At 44.4% G+C, this 25,146-nt stretch overlaps 1 protein-coding gene across 11 annotated transcripts in view; it reads right to left on the bottom strand.

Annotated features, from left to right (window-relative positions):
* Rere (arginine-glutamic acid dipeptide repeats) overlaps nt 1-25,146 on the bottom strand; it is a 332,839-nt gene that overhangs the window by 106,144 nt on the left and 201,549 nt on the right. For 10 of the 11 annotated variants that reach the window (XM_052178233.1, XM_052178237.1, XM_052178236.1 and 7 more), the window contains one exon: nt 4,329-4,377. In XM_052178233.1, the coding sequence (XP_052034193.1) occupies nt 4,329-4,377 (49 nt within the window). Of the gene's footprint in view, nt 1-4,328; nt 4,378-16,391; nt 16,569-25,146 lie in introns of those variants that run through there. The other variant, XM_052178244.1, reaches the window with a different exon arrangement.

Genomic DNA, 25,146 nt, shown 5'->3' with positions numbered 1-25,146 from the left:
TCACATACTAAATGTGCCTATGGCATTGTTTCAGATGGTAGATAAGCTATATGTATGCACTGCAGTCGCCTGCCAACTCTAAAGTCCTTTAAAACTCTTACCTTCCCCAAACTCTTGGTCATTTGGTTGGCTGGTTGACTGGTTTGGAGGCAGGGTTCTGCCCCAGCCTGCCATGCTGGCATTACAGGAGTGTGGCGAAACCCTAAGCTAGCATTCCCTTTCATAGCATCTTATCAGGTGTTGTCAACACCAAGGGCAGTGCTGGTCCTAAGCAAAATGACTCTGGCTGGCAAACAGGACTGTTATGGGTAAAAAAAAAAGCCTAAAGATCCCTGTTTACTAGAAAGCAGGAATCACCCTTAATCCCCAAGAGCCTCCTTTAACTTAACCTTCCCCAACTCTGTCAAGGCACCTTGGATTCTGGATCAATCTAGACAGCCAGCACCAGCTCAGATTCCCACCCCGTTGTATAAAAACTAGTAGCTTTTCTCTCTGCACCCACTCGCACAGCCTTGGCAGTTTGATCCCCAGTCAGTCTTTCTTTCTGTTCACCGGGTGGTCTAGCTCTGTAGTTTCTCTGTCCCATCAATTACAGGTGTCACAACTAATCCTGCTTAATGTATAGTGACACAGTGGGTTAAGATGAGAACAGGACGGGAACCCATATGGAAAGTCACAGGTACACTGGGCTTTGCATCCAGAGGCCAGGCCCTGTATCAATATAATAATGGTTCTTTATTAAATTAATCTAAAAGTACTATAGCTGGGGAACAGGAACAACCTGGGGAGAGTGGTACAAAGAAAAAGAGATGGAAACGGCTTTTAATGATAAGAAACGAGGTCCACGGGCTGGAGAGACGGCTCAGGGGTTAAGAGCACTAACTGCTCTTCCAGAGGTCCTGAGTCCAACTCCCAGCAACTACATGGTGACTCACAACCACCTGCAATGGGATCCGATGCCCTCTTCTGGTGTGTCTGAAGAGAGCTACAGTGTACTCATACACATAAATAAATCTTAGAAAGAGAGAGAGAAAAGAAAAGAAAAGAAAAGAAAAGAAAAGAAAAGAAAAGAAAAGAAAAGAAAAGAAAAGAAAAGAAAAGAAAAGAAAAGAAAAGAAAAGAAAAGAAAAGAAAAGAAAAAAGAGATCCAAACAAGGAGTGCAGGCTAACAGCAGACTCCACTCTCACCTACCACAATGACTAGGGAGGGAAGGCCGTCAGGAATAGTCTCCAGGCAGGCCCCTTTCTGAGGACACTGCAAAGGACCTGGCTACGCACAGGCCATTCACAGAAGCACTACTTACTCCTAACAGGGCAGGCAGTTCAGCCGTGCTCTATCACACATAGGGTGGAAAGGGAGGGGCTCAAACCTGGACAACAGACTGCTCTGAAAGCAACAGTGGAAAGGAAGTCCAGAGAGTGACCATTATCTACCATTCACATAGAAAGAGAGAGACTAAAAGAAAGCGGGAAGAACAACATCCTAAAGTCTCTAAAGCAAATGAGTAACGCGTAAGAACAGGCTGAACTGTTCTACTCGGGAACTATTCCTAGTAATGCTAAAATATTAATTTACATACACAGCCCTCATGGAATATAATTGAAAGGCAAACAAAATTTAACAGCACACTGCTTCCAAGTAGCTGTGGGGACAACTCAAGTGGCAACGTATGTGTAATGCACATGCAAGGCCCTGATCTAAATCCCAGCACCAAAGAAAGCAAAAGGAAGAGGCCACAGCAACAGAAGTTGTTGTTGTTGTTGTTGTTGTTATTATTATTATTATTGGCCATAAAATAAAGGGATAAAAGCAATTAGGTTAGTGTCAACCACACATGGGAAACATACAGATTTAGTTGAAAGCAGAGCAGGATTAATAAAATGTTAAAAGTTTTAAATTTAAATTACAAGTGTCAGAATGAACTAAATAATTTTATACATACATAAAAGCAGATTTACAGGGAAAGGGTACCGAGGGAGGAAGAAGCAGGGAGATGCTGAAGATTACTGATCTGGGGTTCTTGGGGTGGGTGGCTCAGCAGTTAACAGCCAAGTACTGTTCTTGTGGAGGACAGAGTTCAGTTACTAGTGTTGGCATTCAGGAGATCCCACCACACTGCTCCCAGGGACCTACTTGCCACCAGCAGGGACACCAGGCAGGGCGGGGGCTGCCTGCCACCCCAGCTAGCCCTTCCTACCTTGCTCCTTCCTTCATTCTTGTGTTCTCCTCCAACCCCAGAATTTGCATTCTGTCTCTGCCCGCCCCTCCCTCCCTCCCTCCCTCCCTCCCTCCCTCCCTCCCTCCCTCCCTCCCTCCCTCCCTCCCTCCCTCTGCTGACCCATCTGCGATCCCTGTCCACTTCTCAGCTTCTACCCCTTCTCCAGGCCCTCATTCCTCTTCCTTATCCCCAACATAGCCCATTACACCAGATCTGTTGCTTGGAATAATTTCCCGGGGGCACTCCCTCACCCCATTATAGTTTGTACTGCCCAGCACCCACACCAGGTGGTGCACAATTAACTGAGGGGGCAGGATCACAAGAGGTCACCAGGCTCCAGCCAACTTGCCAGTGAAACGGCAAGTATCCACTGAGCCATCTCTAACCACCAAGATATTACTGATTTGATTTGGTGTGAAATGTAATAAATATGTCTTTTATAAGAGGGCTTCTTTCTCATTGCACTATTTGTAATTAAAATACAGGCTTTGTGATGTATTTTCTTTCTTTTTTTTTTTTTAAATAGCTATCTTTTTTTTTTTTTTTGGTTTTTCGAGACAGGGTTTCTCTGTGTAGCCCTGGCTGTCCTGGAACTCACTCTGTAGACCAGGCTGGTCTTGAACTCAGAAATCCGCCTGCCTCTGCCTTAAAGGCGTGCGCCACCACTGCCCGGCACTGAAGCATTTTCAATTATCAGAAGGAGGAAGCAGCCAGAGGGGAGCAGACAGAACAAGTCTCATGGCCTAGGCCAGTCTTAATGTCTTAATAGCCTAGGTCACTAACACTGAGGCGGACTGCCTTTTTTATATGTTATTACCTACCCTAGAAAAAAGCTAAAAACTTTAAGAAAGTGTGATGGTTTTATGCTTGGCCCAGGTGGGTAGGTATGTCTCTGTGGGCGTGGGCTTTAAGACCCTCATCCTAGCTGCCTGGAAGCCAGTCTTCTGCTAGCAGCCTTCAGATGAAGATGTAGAACCCTCAGTTCCCCCTGCACCAGGCCTGCCTGGATTCCATCATGCTCCCACCTTGATGATTATGGACTCAACCTCTCTGAAGCTGTAAGCCAGCCCCAATTAAATGTTGTCCTTATAAGACTTGCCTTGGTCATGGTGTCTGTTCACATTAGTAAAGTAGTAAAACCCTAAGACTGAAGGTAATTTGATTTTGGAACTCCAAAATTTTTCTTTAAAAAAAAAATGTTTGGCCAGGCATGGTGGCGCACGCCTGTAATCCCAGCACTTGGGAGGCAGAGGCAGGCGGATTTCTGAGTTTGAGGCCAGCCTGGTCTACAGAGTGAGTTCCAGGACGGCCAGGGCTACACAGAGAAACCCTGTCTCAAAAACAAACAAACAAACAAACAAAAAAAAAAAAAAAAAACACCCCCCCCCCAAAAAAAAAACCAAAACAAAATTGTTTTTCAGATCTGATGTTGAATGTGCATTTGACTTGAAAGTGCACAAACCCAAGTCAAGCAAACTTGCTTCTTTCTGGTTTTAGGCACATCCTACCCTAGCAATCACCATTTCTGTTGGGGTAGGAAATAAATCTTAAGCCAAAGTCTAGGATGTCGATCTGCAACCCTGGAAACAAACTGTGGGAGAGAAAATTGGTAGAAATACAGCCCAAGAGGAAGAGGTGAGAGGGAGTGTGATGGATGAGAACCGGGCCCTGGATTTACAGCACAGCTGCAGGGTGAAGGGGCCTGTAACCAAATAGGACAACCTAGTTTGATCCTTGGAACCTGTGCAGTAAAAGGAGAAAATCTATTCCTCCAGGTTGTCCTCCAATGCACACAGGCATGTACATGTGTACAACACACACACACACACACACAGACTCTTATAAAACCTATAACTCTAGATTCAAAAATAAATAGAGAATTGAGAGAGAGAGACTCTTATAAAACCTATAACTCTAGATTCAAAAAGAAATAGAGAATTGAGAGACAGAGAGACAGAGAGAGACTCTTATAAAATCTATAACTCTGGATTCAAAAAGAAATAGAGAATTCTCCACATCAATAACCATTCTTAAGATGCTATTCAAAAGAATAAAGATGCAACCAAAAAAGTGGAAATAAAAGGCCATTAACTTAGTAAATAATTTTACCTGGTGGCTAGGGCCAACTCGAATTTCCCCTTGTGTGCTATTCAGCCTCCTGTAGTGAAGAGAACAGAAGGTTAACACAACTGTTCTGACATAAACATTTGAAGATTTTTTTTCCAAGGGAGGTAACTCACTTGAAGTAGATAAAAGACACCTTTTTGTCATTAATACTTGTTTATTTACCTATGCGTTATGTATGCCCAGGGAGGACAGAAGAGGGCATCAGATGGACATGAAACTAAAGTTACAGACATTGTAAGCTGCCATGTGAGTGCTTGGAATTGAACCTGGGTCCTCTGGAAGAGCAGCCAGTGTGCTGAGCCTTCTTTCCAGCCCCAGAGAGACATCATAAGAGGGGGGCAACCCCTTGCTATTTCTAACACTGCTTCAGTCATGGAGGCTTACAAGCATATGTCATTAACCTCCCATCCTTCTGAGAACTGACTGCAGTCTCTTCTGCTGTCTTCTAATCTCCTGCAGCACTGGTGTGAGGCAGGAGCTCTCCATGAAGCCCTGGCTATTATCCTCCTCACTCTCACTATGTACATCAGGGGGAGTCTAAACTTCTGATCTTTCCTTCCTTCCTGGGGGCTGAGATTATGTGTGTGTGTGTGTGTGTGTGTGTGTGGTGGTGGTGGTGACATAGGCCTTTAATCCCAGCACTTACTTAGGAGACAGAGGCAGGTAGACCTCTGTGAATCTGCATGATCTATAGAGTGAGTTCCAGGACTGCAAAGTCTCAAAAACCAACAAACCAACGAACAAAACCACAGCATGTCTCAGCACACTCAGTGTCCTGCCGACCAGACTCTGCCCCCACATGCCAGGCAAGCACTCTCCAATGGAGTTCCATGACCCGCCCACTCTTCTTACACTCCAACAAATGTTCTCATGGAGAGAACTGTTTGGGACAGGGTTAGGGAGGTCAGCAGTCAGCAATGACAGAGGGCGAAAGGAAAGCAAATGTAACACTCAAAAAAAAATGTAGTCCCAGAACTAAGATTCTTAGAATGAACCTGGCAGGGAAGTGGCAACCATCTTCCAACCAGAAAAAGACCCAGATACTATTATCATAAACATAAGATATTCCATCCAGAAGAAACGTCACAAAAATACTACAAAAAGTTAAGGATTTCAATGTCCAACCAGCTGCCCACAGGCTGCCCACAGCCCAGGCTAGCAATAACCATGGCCCTAGATAAATGGTAATTTTTGGCAATTGTTTGTGACTCCACTGCTTGTGTTTCTCCAGTGTGAACTTTTGTGTGCTACAACAACGTGCTGTAGTGCACACAAGATATACACCTTCCAAAGCTCAACCAAGGCCTGCCTAAGGCGCCAAAGGTTGTTGTTTTGTATCCTGTGACCCCCCCCCCACACACACACACTGGCACACACAGCAAAGTCACTCAACCTGGAGTGGAGTAGACGCCTCTGAAGGACACGACAAGGAAGAAGGTATTTTCAACAGGGAATAAAACTATGAGAGCACAACAGAAGCAGGTCAACTAGAAAGGGTTATGATGCTGACAAGCTCACACAGAAAGCTCCTTTTGTTAGGGGAGGCATCTGCTTTCCTTCTGACACAGCGGCTTGTAGACGGACTATTCTGGCAGGTTTATGAAGAGGGTAACTGCTTCAAGAACCATGTCAGGAATCCAACAGGCCAAGTCATCTCTACTTACTGAAGCTGGCCTCTGGGTTTGGTTTTGGTTTTGGGAGACAAGGTTTCTCTGTGTAATCTCAGCTCAGCTGCATTTACTGTGTAGATGAAACTGGCCTGGAACTCAGAGATCTATCTGCTGTGCCTCTAGAGTGCATACCACCACAGCAAACCAGTCTGCTTGCCTTTTCACATGGCGTGGCCACCATTCCCACCCTAACATGCTCATTTCTCTTTTCTGGGTAGCCACGACCAAGCTAGGCTGCCAAAGCCTTTCCACACATGTTCCAAACAATTTCTGACTGTAAGGAGCTCCTATTACATCTCAGAAAGCCTAGACCACGGTTCTCTGGTGACGTGGATCTGCAGCTCAATCTTTGGCCTATTCTAGAACGTCTGTGCTATTTTAGGGTTCCTTAATGGTTGTGCGATCTACCACGATCCCACTTATTCAGGAGAAGCAGGTACTTCTTGAACTCTGTGAGTTCAAGGCTATCACGGTCTGCATGGTAAGTTATACGCCAGCCATGATTATTTAGAGGACCCTTTCTCAAAAGAACAATAGCAACAACCAGAAGAAGCATAGTGATGATACAGCTGTTCTAGGATGACCTAACAGCAGCAGACAGCTGCTTATATATTCACTGTGCTGTTGCAGGACTGTTTAAATTATATGAAGAAAACACAGCCACACACAGTCATGGAACTGGAGAGGGAAGAAACATTTTAATAACTATTTGCTATCAGTTGTATTTGCTGCTTTTGAGGCAGTCTTGATACCTAGTCTCAAACTCAAGAACCATGAGAGCTGCCATGCTATTGTTCTAGTACCATACGAAGACACAGCAATAGTTGATATTTTAAAGGCAGTATGGAATGTTTCCATCTCTATTTTGCTTTATTGCTGGAATGGCAAGTACCCTACTGCCAATTTAAGTTCCCACACAAGCCTGTTATACAATATGACCATAAACACTTATTAATAATCTTGACTGTCACATGGTACAAAGAGAAAATCAATTCTGGAAACTTGTCCTCTAGCCTCCATCTATGAATCATGTAATGTTCACACACACACACACACACACACTAATTTGAAAAAAATTCTAAGTGAGGGGCCCGCAGACTGGTTCAGGGGATACAGGAGGGTGCTACCAAACCTGGTGACATGAATGGAATACGTGATGGAAGGAGAGACCCAACTCTGACCCACATGTGTGTAAAGTTAATTTTTAAACTTAAAAAGAAACCCAATTACATACAAAGGATAATGTCAATGTAACTTTCTTGACGAGGAGAAAGCTCAGAGGCTGTAGGTGCTGGGATGGGGAGGGAGGCATAAACTACCTAGGGCAAGGGCAGCAGGACTGAGAGCTCGGAACAGAGACAGGCACAAACCTCCCACACACTTGCATGCTCTTCCGCTTGAGGTTCTGTTTGTTTGTTTTTGTTTTGTTTGTTCTTGGTTTTTGAGACGGGGTTTCTCTGTGTAGCACTGGCTGTCCTGGAACTCACTCTGTAGACCAGGCTGGCCTCGAATTCAGAAATCCGCCTGCTTATGCCTCCCAAGTGCTGGGATTAAGGGTGTGTGCCACCACTGCCTGGCAGTTTGTTTGTTTTTCGAGACAGGGTTTCTCTGTGTAGTTCTGGCTGTCCTAGAACTCCCTCTGTAGACCAGATAGAGGGCCTCAAACTCAGAGATCACCTGCCTCTGCTTTCTGGGTGCTGGGATTAAAGGTGCTCACTGCACCACTACTGCAAGGCAGGAGCTAAACTTTAAAAAGTCAACAGATGGGTTACAAATAGAATGAAGTAGAAAAGAAAGGCAGACATGAGAAAGTAACAGGCACAGCCTGCGGGTCTATAGAGAGCTGAGCCAGTCACTGTTCAAGCGTCAATTAACAATCTACTCCAAGGTTGGAGGTGGTGGCGCAAACCTTTAATCCCAGCATTCAGGAGGCAGAGGTAGGTGGATCTCTTGAGTTCTACAGCAGTCGGCTACACAAAGAATCCTTCCTTGTTTCAGAAAAGCCCAAAACAATCAAGTCCAAGTCATCTAATTTAAAACAATGACAAGAAACCCCAGAAAGAAGTGTGTGTACGTGCACATGAGTATATGAGAGACTGTGTGTGTGTGTGTGTGTGTGTGTGTGTGTGTGTGTTCGTTCCTATGTAGTCGGCAACTGGACTCAAAGCCTCTGACTTTGCCTTCCAAGGATCATAGGCCAGGCCAGTTCCACGGTACCTGCCGACTTCTTTCATTTTCTACTTCCTGGGAACCTCTGTGATTTGAAACACCACAATGGCATTGATCCAGCTTAATATGTATATGTGTGTTCATTCTTTTTAAAAACTACCATTGTCCCTCCTAGCACAGAGAATTTCTCTGTATAGCTAATACAAATTATATTATGTTTTGAAAAATCCCAAACAAATCTTTGGTTGGGATATGAAAAACAAACCAGTTGCAGAAGCCAAATAACAACGATGATGGTAAGCCGTTGTGTTTATTTTTTTAGTATCAAAAAGAAAAAAAATTCATTGTATATGAAAACTGATACAAAAGAAACTGATGTAACAAAGCAGTAGCCATAGCAACGACAACTTAATATTTCAGCTCTCTTCAGCTGCAGTGGATTAAATAAAATGACAAGATGTTCCCTTTGAAAAGTAACCTGTTACCATGGAAACAGTTTAGACTAAGAAGTAAACAGGGAGTGGACAGAAAGAGGCAGAAAGCTTGCATCTGAATTTCAAAAAGGGAGAAGAGTCTTTGCCAGGAGCCAAGGCGGAAAGCACCAGCGACAGAGAGGCTTCTTCTGACCTAGTCCCTCAGGGCCGGCACCACACGAGAGCTGGCATAAGATGGACACAATCACTTCATCATCCTAAAGAAAGGGAAGGAGGGAACAGCACTCTGTAGATACTAAACAGTATCAAGTATTCTCCCTCCAGAAACAAGACAAGACTCAATTCAACTTTAGTTTTACATGTATTCTTGACATGATCGCTCTCAGGCCTCAGTTCATAAGGGCAAGTAACTGGGGCTGCAGAAATAGGAGGCCAGCTATGGTCTGAACTAATCAGAGGCCCATGGATTCACTGCTATTCTTAGCACAGTGCGACGGCCATCAGTCACAACAGGACAGATCTGCAAACCTCACAGCAGCTTCTATCAGCCATGACTTTTTTAAAGTCATACAAATGGCTGTCCTGTTCTGAGGACAGGACCACGATGAAGACGGGAACCAAGCCTACGTTCAGCACCCCCACTATGTATGAGCAGACTGGCTCTCACCAATGCACATCGTATAGCTGTAACTGGCATGCAGTTAGTGTGCAGTTTTGCCATGTGTGCCGTGTGTACTTCTCCCCTCCCCATGTCCTGTCTTCCCAGCAGTCAGCCCTCCATTTCATGTCACTTTTTCACCTAGAAGAAATGTGTAATTCTTATTTTTCAATCTAGCTTGTTTTACTTAAACAGATGATCCTGCAGTTCTACCCATTTACCTTTACACTTCCTTACAGTTGAACAGTTCTCCACAGCAGCACACTGTTCCATGTGAGCGAGAACCTAGGCTACATCCACATGTGGCTACTGTGAACAGTACTGCCGTAACCCTGGATACAGAGCATCTCTGGTGTGCTGACTGGACTCCTCTGGTAGATGAGTCCGTTAATGGTACGGTGGGTTAGCCCGGGAGTTCCACCTTTAGATTTCTTGAGGAATGCCTATAACTCATCTCCATAGTAGCTACGCTGTTTTATATTACTGGAAACAGTTCTTCTCTGGCAACTTCTCCTTCAAAGCCATTCTGATCTCTTGTAAAGTGTATGTGTGCGCCTGTACAGTGCAGTCAGTGACTGCAGTGGCCAGAGGTATTCAGATCTCACAGAACTGGGGTTATAGGGAATTACATGCCACGGGACAGGGATGTTGGAAATCAAACTTTAGACCTCTAACAGAGCAATAACTGCTGAACCCTCTTCTCTAGGCCCCTATTAGTTTCCTTTTATTTACATTTATTTATTTAATATGCATAAATATTTTGCTTCTATGTATGTCCATGTACCACATGCATGCGTGGTGCTCAGGGAGGCTGGAAGGGCATTAGCTCCCTTGGTACTGGAATTATGGACAGTTGCCTCTGGAAGGGCAGCGAGCGCTCTTACCCACTGTCCCATCTGTCCGGGGACCTGTCCCACCCCACACCCCTAATTTGCTTTCTTTTCTTTCTTTTTTTTTTTTTCCTTTTTGGTTTTTTGGGTTTGGTTTTTTCAAGACAGGGTTTCTGTGTAGCCCTGGCTATCCTGGAACTCACTCTGTAGACCAGGCTGGTCTCGAACTCAGAAATCCGCCTGCCTCTGCCTCCCAGAGTCCTGGGATTACAGGCTTGCGCCACCACCGCCTGGCTCTAATTTGCTTTCTTAATGACAGTCTCTGACTGTGAGAGACGGCATCTCAATGTACTTTTGATTTGTATTCCCCAGTATCTAAAGAGGTTGGGCACTAATAAATATATTTTGAATGAACAATGACTCTAATATTCTAATTCAAGCGTATCTTAGCTAAAGATAGAAACTACTGGCTTTATTCCAAGGTAATAAAGCCACCAGGGACAGAAGACTAATCTTCCAAGCAAAATCAATCCGAGAACAGGTCTGACAAGCTATAGCATGAACAATGTTCAGCTTTCACTCAAAACAGGAAAGTATGGAGAAGGGCCACACCCAGGGCCACACCCACAGCTCGGAGTCAACCCAGCAGTGCTGCAAAGCTGGAAACGCAGCATGCATCCCCCTGAGCGAGCGAGCGAAGCCTGTGGCAGCCTTACAGCTCTGCAGGAGAGCAAAGCCTGAGAAGTAAAGACCACTCTCTGGAGAAGTCACAGCAATTAACTAGACAAGCGATTCTCCCGCGGGCCTCTTCAGACTAAAATCCAGTGTCCGGAACTAAGAGCTGATGAGTAACAAACTCAACCCACCCTGAGAAGAACCATAAATACCTTTCACGCAAAATCATCTTATATCAGAGAAACAGGGGTTGAAAACTATGTTAGAATTGGGTGTGGTGAGCTGGAGAGATGGCTTAGCGGATAAGAGCACTGACTGCTCTTCCAGAGGTCCTGAGTTCAAATCCCAGCAACCACATGGTGGCTCACAGCCATCTGTAAGGAGATCTGACGCCCTCTTCTGGTGTGTCTGAAGACAGCTACAGTGCACTCACATACAATAATAAATCTTTGGGCTGGAGCGAGCAGAGACTGAGTGAGCGAGGTCAACTGCAGCAGGTGGGGCACTGGAGCGAGCAGAGGCCCAGCAACCACACGAAGGCTCACAACTATCTGTACAGCTACAGTGTACTCATATACATAAAATAAATAAATAAAAAGATCTTTTTAAAAAACCTGACATATCATTAAAAAGAAAAAAGAAAAAGAAAGAGAAAAGACAGAAAAGAATTGGGTGTGGTGGCACAAGGCTGAGATTCTGGCACTTAAGAGGTGTCGCCCAAGGCTGGAAGAGTTGGATTATTATAAAGGGGGGAAGTGGAAGTATTTACTTGCTAACTGGAAGGAAGACTGTGTAGACAGCAGAGGGGAAGAGGGGAAGGAGCTGCTTCCAAGTGCTCTGACAGCCTTGTTCACCGTGTGTCTTACCTTCCACTCAGTGATCTACACAGGGCGCCTGGCAGCGCCATCTAACTCTGCCCCACTCCAGGCTCTGCCTGGACTTTACTGTCTTCATCTTCTGCCCAAACACACATGGCTTTAACAACTACAGCTCAGCAACAGTGCATATGGATACACGTGCACAAAACGTAACAGCTGTCCTCCAGGACTGAGCCGATCCCCTGAGCAAAGACAGGAACCATGTCCTGAAACCACACTACATAAGCTTGACAGCATTCCCAGAACCAGTAAGCAAGGGCCACAGCACATTTCCCAGGTTTCTCTGTCCCACTGGAAGAGTCTGGAATGCCAGGCCACTAGTGCTGTGAATATGGTGGGCATCCTCATATGTGCAACTATACTGGGCAAAGTTAAGAATAGAAACACCAAATGTTACCAGATATAGGAGGTCTTCATTAAAAACACAGGGACTAGAGAGATGGCTAAGCAGGTAAAAGCACACTAACTGCTCTTCTAATGCACCCAGGTTCAATTCCCACCAACCACATGGTAGCTCATCACTGTCCCTGACTCCAGATCCAGGGGATCAAATGCCCTCTTCTGGTGAACTCGGGCACCAGGCAAACTTGTGGTAAGCGGAAATACACATGGGCAAATCACTAATAAACATAAAGTAAAAGAAGAAGAAAAAAAGGAAAAAGTAAAATCGAAATTTCAGGACCTAAAAAGGTAGAAGAAAGATTGTAATCGCAGCTACAGAGGAGGCTGAAACAATAAGATTGCCAGGTTTAGGCCCAGGCTAGGCAACTCAGTGAGAGCCTGTATCAAATACAATGGAGAGAGAGTGTATGACATAATTGTAGACCATTCAACTACTAACAAGTTGCTGGGCTGGGGGTTCAATCTTCATAATCAAGAGGACTAAAGATAAATATTAAAAAGAGCAAGGAGGCCGGGCGGTGGCGGCGCATGCCTTTAATCCAGCACTTGGGAGGCGGAGGCAGGCAGATTTCTGAGTTCAAGGTCAGCCTGGTCTACAGAGTGAGTTCCAGGACAGCCAGCAGCCAGGGCCACACAGAGAAACCCTGTCTCGAAAAACCAAAAAAAAAAGAACAAGGAGGAGGCCGACTGGCCAAATGTGGACAGTTGGCCACACACAACCAACAATTCCTACTGTTGCTTTGCTACTGAATCACATCTGCAAGAAGCTGGAAATAAGGACTTGAAGTGACGACAGCACACAGCACCTCTGCACTGTCCTCATCGCCTTTACAGAGACCAGGCCCGCTGGAAGACGAGCTCAGAGCACAAGGGCAGCTAGTCCAGTACTACTGAGTATGCGGAATACCAACACCATCTGACTCCAGAGACAGTCACTTCTCATACTCCTGACATCTGTCATTTGCTGAACACATTTTGGTTTGTGGTTGCAGTTTTATGAAACAGGGCCTAACTATGTATCGCTGACTGGCTTGAAATTCATTATGTAGACCAGAATGGCTGCAAACTCAGAGACCATCATGCCTCTGCCTCTGGAGTGCTAGAATTAAAGGTCTGTGCTTCTACGCCCATTTAAACATATTTATGAAATCCTATTTCAGCCCCCCTTAGTCCCCCAAAGTGATCCATTTGCCAAGCCCTACACTAGAAACTGAGGTTAGAAGACTAAATAAATGCTGGGTGGTGGTGGTGCATGTCTTTAATCCCAGCACTCAGGAGGTGGAGGCAGGTGGACCTCTGTGAGTTTGAGGCCAGCCTGATCTACAAAGCAAGTTCTAGGACAGCCAGGAATTATGACCCCTGCCCAAAGAATGTTAACAGAAATGATCTCTAGCCCAGCTGAGTTAAATAAGTTTCCTTGAGTGTCAGTATAAGAGTGCACACTATTTCAAACATATATGTAAGCACCTGTGGCATCTGGGCCAGAAACGTATGACTCAGAAGATTATCAATCATGTGGGCTCTCCCTGAAGACTCATGAGTGCGTGTCTCTAAAGTTTTCCTTAGCTGTTGTTTCCTGCCTTCCCCCATCCGACATATTTCACAGGCTTAGAACAAATGTGTTTTTGGTAAGTAGAACATGGCTCAGTAAAGACAAAAAGCAAAGTAGAAAAGAAAACTTGGGAGGAAGAAGTGCTCAGGAGCTCAGGAGACTAGACAATCAGCAGTGTGCTCAGCGCAGCCTCAATCAGGGAGTCTGCCCAAAAGACTGGCCTGGAAGCAGATGGCATTAAGAAGTGGCATCAATGACACACACACAGCAAGTGTGTGCAGGCTGCTCACCAGGGATGGGCTCTCTCACAGACAGACAGACAGACAGACACACACACAGAACTTTGCTCAGCTTTACAGTCAAGCGTCACCTAGAGCTCAGGCTCTCTTGTGTCCCCCCCCTTCCCTTCTTGCTCCCACTCTTTCCCCTTGCCCCTTCCCCATTCCTTCGCCCTCTCTCCAGCCGCTCATGGCCAGCTTCTACTTCTATATTCTCTCTGCCTTTCTCTGCCTCTACAACCCTCTTAACTCTCTCCCTATGCCCTGAATAAACTTTATTCTATACTAAAAAAAAAACAAAAACAAAAACAAAAAACAAATAAAAGCAAATAAAGAAAAAATAGTCTATCTATGGTGATGGATGAAGAGGTAGCAGCAGGGAAAGAGATCTAAGAACTGTCTGCTCTCCCTGAAGTCCAACCTCCCACGTTTCCTCATATTTCCCAATAGTCCAAGTGCAGCAAGTGGGGAACGGGGCCAAACTGGCCAGCATTATCTATTGATCAACCTGCACAGAGGCCCTCAGCAACCAGGAATAACTGCAATGCTACCTTTTACCTCCTGATATGTCCCAAAACTCTAGACAAGAGACAAACATTCAAAAGCAACTTTCCCAAAAATGTATTTTCTCAAGACAGGAGACTAGCGAACACATGCATAAAACCACAGAGAACAGAGCTGCTGATTCCACTGCAGGCGAAGCACAGAAAATCAACTCTGAAACCCAGGGGCCATCCATGAAGCACAGCCAGGAACTCTAAATCTTCCCATGAAACAGATGGCTATAGCAAAACATGGAGAAAGCTGGACAACCAGCCAGCCAAACAGGTGGACCTTGACTCCAAAAGTTTAAACTGAAAAGGAAGAGGAAGTAAAGACTTTACAACAAAAACAACCACAACCACAACAAATCAGTATTCTCCCAAAACACTCAAGCATATGCTCCGGCTACAAAAGCAGCATTATACATGGTGCCAAACAGTGGGTATTATTCCCATACTCGCAAACACAGTGTTCAGATATATACCGTCGTAACAGAAAATGGCCCTCACAGGAATGGGAATCAAACACAGAAATATCAACTAAGACCTAACACCACATTACTTCTCTATACAGCGTCTCTTTAGTTCAAATTCTACAATTAAGCGTGTAAGAATACAAATTAATGCTTTAGGAATATTTTAAAAGTCAGCACTGCTGAACCCTGCCCCAATCAGAGGCCTCTTCAGACAAGATCCCTGATTCCAGCTAAGACCTTACAAGTCTTCTTCCTTGGTGTCAATACACGGTGAACTTCTCCTGTCCCCTAGAAGGGCATGATTCACACTCCTCTATCTTGGAGTGCTTTCTATAGTCCTCAAGACTGCACAAAACCTGACATATTTCTAAAATGTTCCCAACCCTTAATTAAGGGGAGAGGAAATGAGAGGCAGCAAGGCAACCCCAAACTTCTCTAATGCCCTGTTTGAGTAAGAATTCCACTGCACAAATCTGCTTACCCTGATTGGCTTCCTAGTAAACCACACTGGCAGCCACCTACCTGGGCTCACTCTGCAAACAGGAGGTTTAAAAAAAAAAAAAAAAAAAAAGGACAACTTGACCTGGGTAGAGAGGGCTGCTTCACCATCAGGCATCAGGCCACAGTACCAAATGTGACCTTGTCCATACCTCTGCCTTCTTTGGCAACAAATCCTTTCCACCACTCTCCTCCTACTCAGCGCAAAAAATACACATACACCACAAAGCTAAAACTAACATAGAAGAATAAAGAAAAGTATATGAATCTCAATTTTAACATAGATGTCAATGTTTATAGTCTCCCAAAACTGGCAAGAAAATTGCCACAAACTCCAAAAAGAAGGCTTTATTCCTTCAGAAAGAACAGAAGAGAAGCTGATGTGACAACAGGTTCCTTTGGAAGCACACTAAGATGATACAGCTGCCATCACTATCTACAGCTATCCCCCTCATGTGTCACATGTCTCACAAGAATTATAATTTGCTCTAGCAAACAGGCTCTCAATCAAAACAAGTTCCACCCACCTTCAAAGCAACCAATAGCTGCCCACCTACAACCCTTCCTAAAACAGCCAAACAGATCCATTCTGTGGTCCAGCAATCCCTACAAGGTGCACAGGTAATGAGGCAGCATGCAGGTTTGCTCAGCAGGTTTTGAAGACACACAAGCTCTACAAAATGCCCTGGACAAACCCAGGCTATAATCGCATGGAAGAGAGGAAGAGGTGAAGGAAAGGGGAAGAGACATGAATAGAGAGACTCACACAGCTTCACACTGTACGTTTGCTTAATTCCTCTCCGGGTAGACCCCATGCACAGCTCTGGTATTATGCTTAGCAATGCCACCTCTGCATGGCCAGCTGGGGGAATCAAAGGCTTTAGGAACATGCACTATGAATGGCGAGATGATTCATAAACATCTTCAGAAGGAGCTGAGCAGCAACGCCAGTGTCTCGGTAAGGTCAGGGGAAGATCGCCTACCTGCAGGGGCTGAAGGGATCATCCATGACTAACACAGGCTCTCGGGAGTCTAGATGGATTCCTGCACCTCTACTGACTGCTAAAACTCTGCCCTTTTCTACTCTAAGTACTCAAAATGGAGGCACATGCAGGCTGAGAGACCTCACAGAGCTCTCACTGAGCTTGTGCTATGACCTAAGCCTTCACGCAGAACGCTGAAACTTCCCTCACACTGACAGGACTGAGCATGTGCTGTGACCCTCCCTCATCCACACACTGTCTCTCCACAACGCAATCAATCTCAACCCTGCTGTTTCCGTAAATAAAGACCAGCCAACAGACTCTGCAGCTTCTCCTAGCACACCAAGCTAGTGTGCAGGGAAGTGGGGCCTTAGAAAGGGGATTCCAGACAGCCAACGCAAGGGAACTCCACAAGCCAAGCCAGGGCAAAGCAAAGCGTCTGTCCACAGGAGACAACAGCAAGTTTTCTTTTGTCTTTTCTATTTTTTAAGTAAGTCAGGTTTTAAAATAACCAGTTTTTCAACAAAGAACAAGAATGAGGAAACAGGTAGAAATGACTGTAACTGAAATTAAACACAGAACAGAAGCATACTTGAAGCACAGTGGCAGTGCTTAGGAGAAGCAACTAAACACATGTCTTTTTGAAAATCCTACGCACTTGACAAAAAGACCAAACAAGCAAGCTAGCCACATAAACATGGCCACAATGAAGACAGCTCTTAACACAGCACACACGGAATGCCATGCTTCGTCTAAAGAGAGCCCCCACATCTCCAAGTGATTAAATTACAGAATCCTCTAAGGTAATTAATAGGAGCCCAGCCAGGTCTCCATGAATAAATTGGAACAATAAAAACAGCAACAAGGTTCAAATGGAGGATGGAGGATGGGGGTGGGGGTAGGGGTGTGAACTCAGTAGCAGAGCAATAACCTAGCCTGAACCATAATGGTTGGTGGACACTAACCCCCTCAGTAAAGCAACTGTGCATGCATATGCCCCTCCCCCAAATGCCTAAAGACCATCCACTATAAACACCTCAGCATCCAGAAAAAAACCCCACCTCATTTCAAGTTTCCTGACTCATCTTGCTAAACCAAATTCGCACAGCACTATCTATGAAACTAAATCTATTAAAAATTCATTTTGAAATATTTCTAAAGCCATGTAAACAAGTCCACCACATTATAGCAATACTGAGGACCAAAGTACTCCTCACACTGCCCACAGGCCAGTTAAGAGAGGTTCTGGTAAAACCTGCAGAACAAGTCTGTCTTCTCATCCAGTGTTCATGTCCACAAAGAAATAGCTGATATTGCTGGGCAGTGATGGTGCACACCTGTAATCCCAGCACTCTGGGAGGCAGAGGCAGGCGGATTTCTGAGTTCCAGGCCAGCCTGGTCTACAGAGTGAGTTCTAGAACAGCCAGGGCTACACAGAGAAACCCTGTCTCTGGAAAAAAACAAAAAACAAAAACAAAAACAAAAAAAGGGGGGGGGGGAGAAAAAAGAAAGAAAAGAAAAAAAGAAATAGCTGATATATAGGTTATTTCTACCTGAAAACTAAAAGATGATTTTTACATCACTTAGTTATAACTTAAAAAGAAAAGAAAGATCACAAAAATCCCTCAAAACATAAAAGACTGGAAGAAAAGGATAGGATCACCTATTTCTCAGAAATGGAATGGAAAGTCAAAAAATTAAAAGCTGTTCAAAGAACACGAGTTCTTACAGATTCTAGCAGGACATGGTGCTCAGTCCAATGTGCAGAGCTCTCTGTCTATTCTGTGAGACAAAGCAAATTCTAAGCTGAGGAAATGGCACATTTTCTGCAGACATGCCTCGGGGCTGAGGTTGAGAGTCAGCTCTGAGGGCTCAGCCAGCTGCACGAAGGCCTGGGATTGAGCCTGAGCACCATGGACACAAGGCAATCCTCAAACTCAGGGGGTGGGAAACCCAAAGTTCAGAGCACTCTCAGCTATGTAAAATTTCTTAAGTTCAGAGAGAGAACATAAAACCAGATTTATCTGAAATGGTTTCCCTTTGTCCCAACACATGGAAACAGGGTGATGGGCCAGAAGAGCATTTCCTCAGAACTGCGGCAGCTGACTGACAGAGTAGAGAGCTGCTGAGATGGAGACAGACACCAAAGAAACCCTTTCACATACAAGAGGATCACTCGAACAGAGGGCATGAAAGAATTCCATAGAGCTACACACAGGAACTATTATATAAAAGGTGACTCCAAGTCAAAAAAAAAAATCTTATTTTCAAAATCATTGTTTGGGTCTCACTGGCTGCCCTGGGTGACAAGGATGGTAATCAACCCAAGCTTCTTCTTCTGAATCCCGGTAGGGATCCTGGTCTGTTGTTCCTCAAAAGGTAAATAGGTGACTGGCAGAGCTTTCCCCTGTGTGTGTTTTCCTAACATTTTGCTGTTGGCTAAGACAGTGCCAGCTCCCCTGAGGGAGAAGTCACGCAGGTACCTACGTCCTCTTTCTTCCAGCCCATCCGCATTCTGAAGAACAAAACCACAGCTGCAATCAGGGCTCTCCAGTGAGCTGCATCCTGGGGACACCTGAGGACTGCTTCTCTCCACACTTGCTCACACTGCACTGGACACTGCTGGCTGCAGCAGCTGCTGTTTCTTTTATAGAGTTGGGGGCGAATAGTTCTTTCACTGTTCAGAGTGAAGCTCAGCACTCAGTCGACCCGCAGCCATCCTCCACAATCTCACACTAGGGAAGTTTTACATCTCTCCAAAAACTTCTTTCCTGGGCTTCACTGGCATGTCTGCCGTTTGCATCATCTTCTCCCTGACTTTAGGTTCTCAGGCAGGCTCCCCGAAGGCCGGCCGACGACACACCTGACCTAAACGCCTCCCATCTCGAGCCGAAGACGTGCTTCCTGTTCAGGCTTTCATGTGTGGAACCCAGCCAGCTCTGCATCATGGGCTTTTAAATATTTTATTTAATATCTGAAGATGTTTATGTTTTCTGGCAAAAGTTACTGAAATAATATCTGGGCTTTGTGCTGTTTTGCTGAAGGCTTTTCAAACATGATAGTAACCAAGAAAATGCTTATGTAGCTCATCCCCAAAAGCTACACAAAGACCTTTAGTGAGATTAAAGTATATAGCATCTTGTCAATGAAAATATGCAACTATAACACTCCTATAACTACCAAGAAGTTACAAAAATACCAAGATCTTACACAAATCACCTTCAGAGTTAACTAGGACCACTTTCACGTGACAGCTGCAGAACAGACTCCAGGAAGTGAACACCTTAAGGTTGAACACAAATATAAAGTGCTAGCATGAGACTAGAACGTATGCATGCCAGGCTAAAAGGCGAGTCCTTCCTAGGCTCTTAACTCAAAGATGGGGCAGTCAGGTTGAGCAGTCATGAAGTACTAGCTGAAACAAATCAGTACCATAAAAAACGACCAAGAACACAGAACTGAGTGAGACATACTGCAGCTCAACCAAAGACTCTAGTGTTTTGGCTGACTAACTGACTTGTAGGTCTAACTGGTTTTGTTTACCAAGATCTATGAGCTAAAATTTCTTTCTTTTGGTGGATGGGGGTTTCAAGGGAGGATTTCTGTGTAGCCCTGGCTGTCCTGGAACTCATTCTACAGAGCAGACTGGCCTTGAACGCAGAGATTTACCTGCCCCTGCCTCCCTAGTGAGCACTGGGATTAAAGGTGTGCACCACCACCATCTGGCTGAAATGTATTTTCTAAGTACTTAGTAGAGTTCGTGTTAGACTGTTCATATAATATATACAATATACATATAATACTTATAATACAATGATTGCAGAGGACACTGACTTGAAGTTGTAAACTTGGAATAAGTCTTGCTTACATAAGACAAAGTGAATGTTCCCTGAGTGTGGGGATATCAGAGACTGAAATCAGAGCTGAATTCTGGGGTTCAGATTTGGCTGGCATCTGACTAGAGGCTCTCATTTGTCTCTCCCTGTACTTTGTATCCTATTTGAGCAGAAAACCAGACACTAATGGCATGCCCCAATAGTGCATCCTCATACAACCACAAGAGGCAGAATGTGCTCCTTGCCTGAGCCCGGCCAGCCTCGAAACATCACTCAAATTTACATTGTTTCACAGCAGCCTTCAGAAGGAAATACTCATTAACAACATTCATTTTTGTATTTACGTGTCCTACATAATAATGTATAGTTCCTAGAAGATAGTTCTTAACTTTCTAATCTTCGTATTACAGATGTACCTGAAGTGTCTGTAACATACATAACTTGATCATCTGCTGATATTTGTGGGTTTAAAATCCTTGACAGACCATGTCACATCTGACTGATGACTACTGTGGATGTGAGCACATATACTCTTGCATATAAATATAAGTGAACTCTTTGTTCAAGTATTCTGAAACAGTTGCTGTCACTTGACCATGATCAATTTTCTTACAGACTGATGTTCTGGGGGCAGGGGCCTATCACTGGTCCCTGCTCAGGTTTGCCATCTCCACCGTCATCTGTTCTCCTGATGACCCTTCCTCCTCCCACAAGCTCCCTCTTTTGCTTTGTCCTATTAATAGATTTACATTAGTTACAGCTAGACTCCATGTAGGAGAGAAAACACTCATTATTTGTCCCTCCCTTTAGGTCCTTTCTGCCTGCTACTTTTGTGTCCTTTAAATATTTGAAAACTTTAGATTCTACATATGAGAATGAGTGAAGTGAGTGGGTGGTACGAATCTCCTTTGTCTCCATTATGCCATGGTGTTTGTTTGTTTGTTTCTTTCTTTCTTTATTTTTTAAGATTTATTTATTTATTATATGTAAGTACACCATAGCTGTCTTCAGACACCAGAAGAGGGAGTCAGATCTCTTTACGGATGGTTGTGAGTCACCATGTAGGTGCTGGGATTTGAACTTATGACCTTTGGAAGAGCAGTCGGTGCTCTTACCTGCTGAGCCATCTCTCCAGCCCCTGCTGTGGTGTTTCTTACCCCCTCTCTCCCTCCCTTCCCCTTCCCCCTCCTCATCTCTCTCCCCCACACTCTGCACCTCTAGATTTCATGAAAGAAAGCACACGATGCTTGTCTGCATAGTAATTCCCTTTAAGATGTAGTCTCAGCAGAGGTTGTCTTTTTCTCCCACTGTGAAGACTCTTTCCTTTGCTGTGCAGAAGAATCCTATCCAATGTAACACCATTTGTCAACTTCTATTATTTATTGAGCTAGTGGAGTCCTTTTCAATTTCAGGTCTTTTTGGTTTTTTTTTCGAGACAGGGTTTCTCTGTGTAGTCCTGGCTGTCCTCGAACTCAGAAATCCACCTGCCTCTGCCTCCCAAGTGCGTCAGTTCCAGGCCTTACACAGAAGTTTCTGTGCGCACTGGATATCCAGACTTGGCAGCCCCTTTTGTGTGAAGAGGCTCTTGTATCTCCATGTATATGTTCTGCATCTTTGCTAAAGACCAGCCTCTGAGCAGAAGCATGCTGATGCTGTTTTATGGCTCTGAGGTCTACCTAAGTAAGGTATCACAGTACCTGCATAACTGCTCTTTCTGTTTAGGGTTGCTTTAGTTACTTAGATACTTGTGCTTCCACATAAGTTTTAAGATTACCTTTAGTTCTATAAAGAATATCAATGGAAGGAGCTAAGAATGAAACTATTTCTAGACTGCTTTTAGGAGTCCAGCCACGTGCTCTTATCCCGCTCTCTCATCCCGCTCTTTCTCTCTCTTTCTCTCGTCCATGTGGTCATGGCCATCTCTCATTTCTCTATCTTCTCTTTTCCTTCTTTTAATAATAAAGCATAAAACTATGAAAAAAAAAGGAATACAGCCATGTTCACAGTAACAATTTTGCATTCTTATAAGCATGGGAGGTTTTTTTCTTCTAAGTGACTTTAGTGTTTTTTTTAAATAATTGTATTATTATTTGCATATTTATTGTTACTTATATGTGTCTCTGTGTGTACACTTGGGTAACCATCAAGACCAGAAGAGGACATCAGATCCTCAGGATCAGGAGTTACAGGTACTGGAAACTGAACATAGTTCCTCTGGAAGAGCTTTATGTGCTCTTAAAAGAGCCATTTCTCCAGCCTTAGGGTAGTGTTCTTAAATTTTTCCATTGCAAAGGTCTTTTACTTCTTTGATTAGGTTTGTCCCTAGCATGCAGGGAAGGGGGTATGTTGCTTTCTTTGTTACTGCTCACTAAGGACTGAACCTGCTGCCTAAAGTTTTTTTTTTAAAGATTTATTTATTTATTATATGTAGGTACACTGTAGCTGTCTTCAGGCACTCCAGAAGAGGGAGTCAGATTTCGTTGCGGATGGTTGTGAGCACCATATGGTTGTTGGGATTTGAACTCATAACCTTTGAAAGAGCAGTCAGTGCCCTTAACCTCCGAGCCACCTCTCTAGCCCGTGTTGCTAGTTTAATACCAATTTATTTGGTACACTTATTAATTTATATGAATATACTGTCGCTGTCTTCAGACACCCCAGAAGACAGCATGGGATCTGTCTTAGTCAGGGTTTCTATTCCTGCACAAACATCATGACCAAGAAGCAAGTTGGGGAGGAAAGGGTTTATTGAACTTACACTTCCACGTTGCAGTTCATCACTAAAGGAAGTCAGGACTGGAACTCAAACAGGTCAAGAAGCAGGAGCAGATGCAGAGGCCATGGAGGGATGTTTCTTACTGGCTTGCTTCCCCTGGCTTGCTCAGCTTGCTCTCTTACAGAACCCAAGAGCATCAGTCCAAAGGTAGTACCACCCACAAGGGTCCCTCCCCCTTGATCACTAATTGAGAAAATGCCCCACAGCTGGATCTCATGGAGGCATTTCCCCAACTGAAGCTCCTTTCTCTGTGATACTCCAGCCTGTGTCAAGTTGACACACAAAACTAGCCAGTACAGGATCCCATTACAGATGGTTGTGAGCCACCATGTTGTTGCTGGGAACTGAACTCAGAACATCTGGAAGAGCAGTCACTGCTTTGAGCCACCTTTCCAGCTCCCAGCACAATCGATTTTTTAAAAGCCACTTTTTTTTTTCTTGAATCCTTATCTTGGTAAACTCACAGGCATAATCAATCAATACATAAATACCTAGTGTTTTTTTTTTCTGTGCATCACATGCTAGCCCAATGTCTGTGCAGGCCAGAGGAGGGTGTGAGAACCCCTGGATCTCAAGTTACAGGTGGTTGTGAGCCACCTTGTGGATGCTGGGAACTGAACCTGGGTCCTCTATAAGAGCAGCAAATGCTTTTTTTTTTTTTTAAAAATAAAGATTTATTTATTATTATATGTAAGTACACTGTAGCTGTCTTCAGACACCCCAGAAGAGGGCATCAGGTCTCCTTACGGATGGTTGTGAGCCACCATGTGGTTGCTGGGTTTTGAACTCAGGACCTTCGGAAAAGCAGTCAGTGCTCTTAACCGCTGAGCCATCTCTCCAGCCCCAGCAAATGCTTTTAAGAGCTGAGCCAGACCCTGTTTAAACTGTTATCTTCATTTTAGTAGGCTATACAAGGGAGCTATTGTTACTACCTTTATGACTGTATTTTCGTTAGCAAACTGAAATATGACCTTTTGATCTTCAAACATAGGCTGTGTACCAAGAATATATTTGATAGTTATATTTCAAGTGCCTCCCCTCCCCCATTCTCACGATTAATCACAGGCCTATGCACCTCGGCAAGCATTCTACACTGAACTGCGTCTTGACACCTCCTTTTATTTTTAATTTGGAGGAGAGGTCTTATTAACTTGCCCAGGCAGGCTCTAAGTGCATTCTGAAGCACAGGCACGTGTTGAGCTTGCATTCTCTTGCCTCAGCCTCCCAAGCGGCTGGGCTTACAAGCCTGAGCCATCACACCTAGCAGCCCCCTAGAGTTTGAAATGTTTGTTTTATTTATGAGCATGATCATGTCTTTTATTGCTGGGAGCTGGCACTCTGGCATTAGGCAGACAGGGTACCATCTCATTTTTGTGTCCATTTCTTCCTGTGGTTTGTCAGCTTCTGGGACATAGGCTATTCAAAGTATTCCCTAATAATCCCCAGGACATCACTGTCTTCTGATGTATTACCTCAAGTATTCTCTTTATCAAGTTCCCTTTTCTGAGCCAGCCCTCTGACTGATTTACCATATTGTTTTTAACTCTCCATCTCATTAATTTCTTTTATGGTCTCAATTATTTCTCTATACTGATTTTTGGGTAGTTAGGTTTGTCCTTGTTTTTCTATGACCTTGAAGTACATCATTAACTTCACGCTATTTCCAACACCTCTGCATTTTTTTTAAAGGAAGAAGAGTTTATTGAGTACATTTTGTAGGAGGAGGAGGGGCAGTGGCACACATCTCTCTTGATTTTTTAATGTAAGCCTTCATAGCTAGACATATCTTTTTTTGGGGGGGGGGGGTGTTTACTACATATAAGCACACTGTGGCTGTCTTCAGACACCCCAGAAGAGAGTGTCAGATCTCATTCTGGATGGTTGTGAGCCACCATGTGGTTGCTGGAATTTGAACTCAGGACCTTCAGAAGCAGTCAGTGCTCTTAACCACTGAGCCATCTCTCCAGCCCTAAACATATCTTCTTAGAACTGACTGTCTGATCAGTAGTATTTGCATTCTCATGTGCTTTCTCATTGATCTGCCGTTCACCCACGAGTGTATAGCCTGTGTGCTCACATGTGTGCACAAGCCAGAGAACACCACCTCCTGCACCTCAGAGATCAGCCTGCCTCTGCTCCTGAG

The sequence above is a fragment of the Apodemus sylvaticus genome, chromosome 3 (assembly GCF_947179515.1).
Source record: "Apodemus sylvaticus chromosome 3, mApoSyl1.1, whole genome shotgun sequence".
Lineage (NCBI taxonomy): Eukaryota > Metazoa > Chordata > Mammalia > Rodentia > Muridae > Apodemus > Apodemus sylvaticus.
Note: the sequence above shows the minus strand (reverse complement) of the source record. Positions and strands in the feature narration are given on the sequence as shown.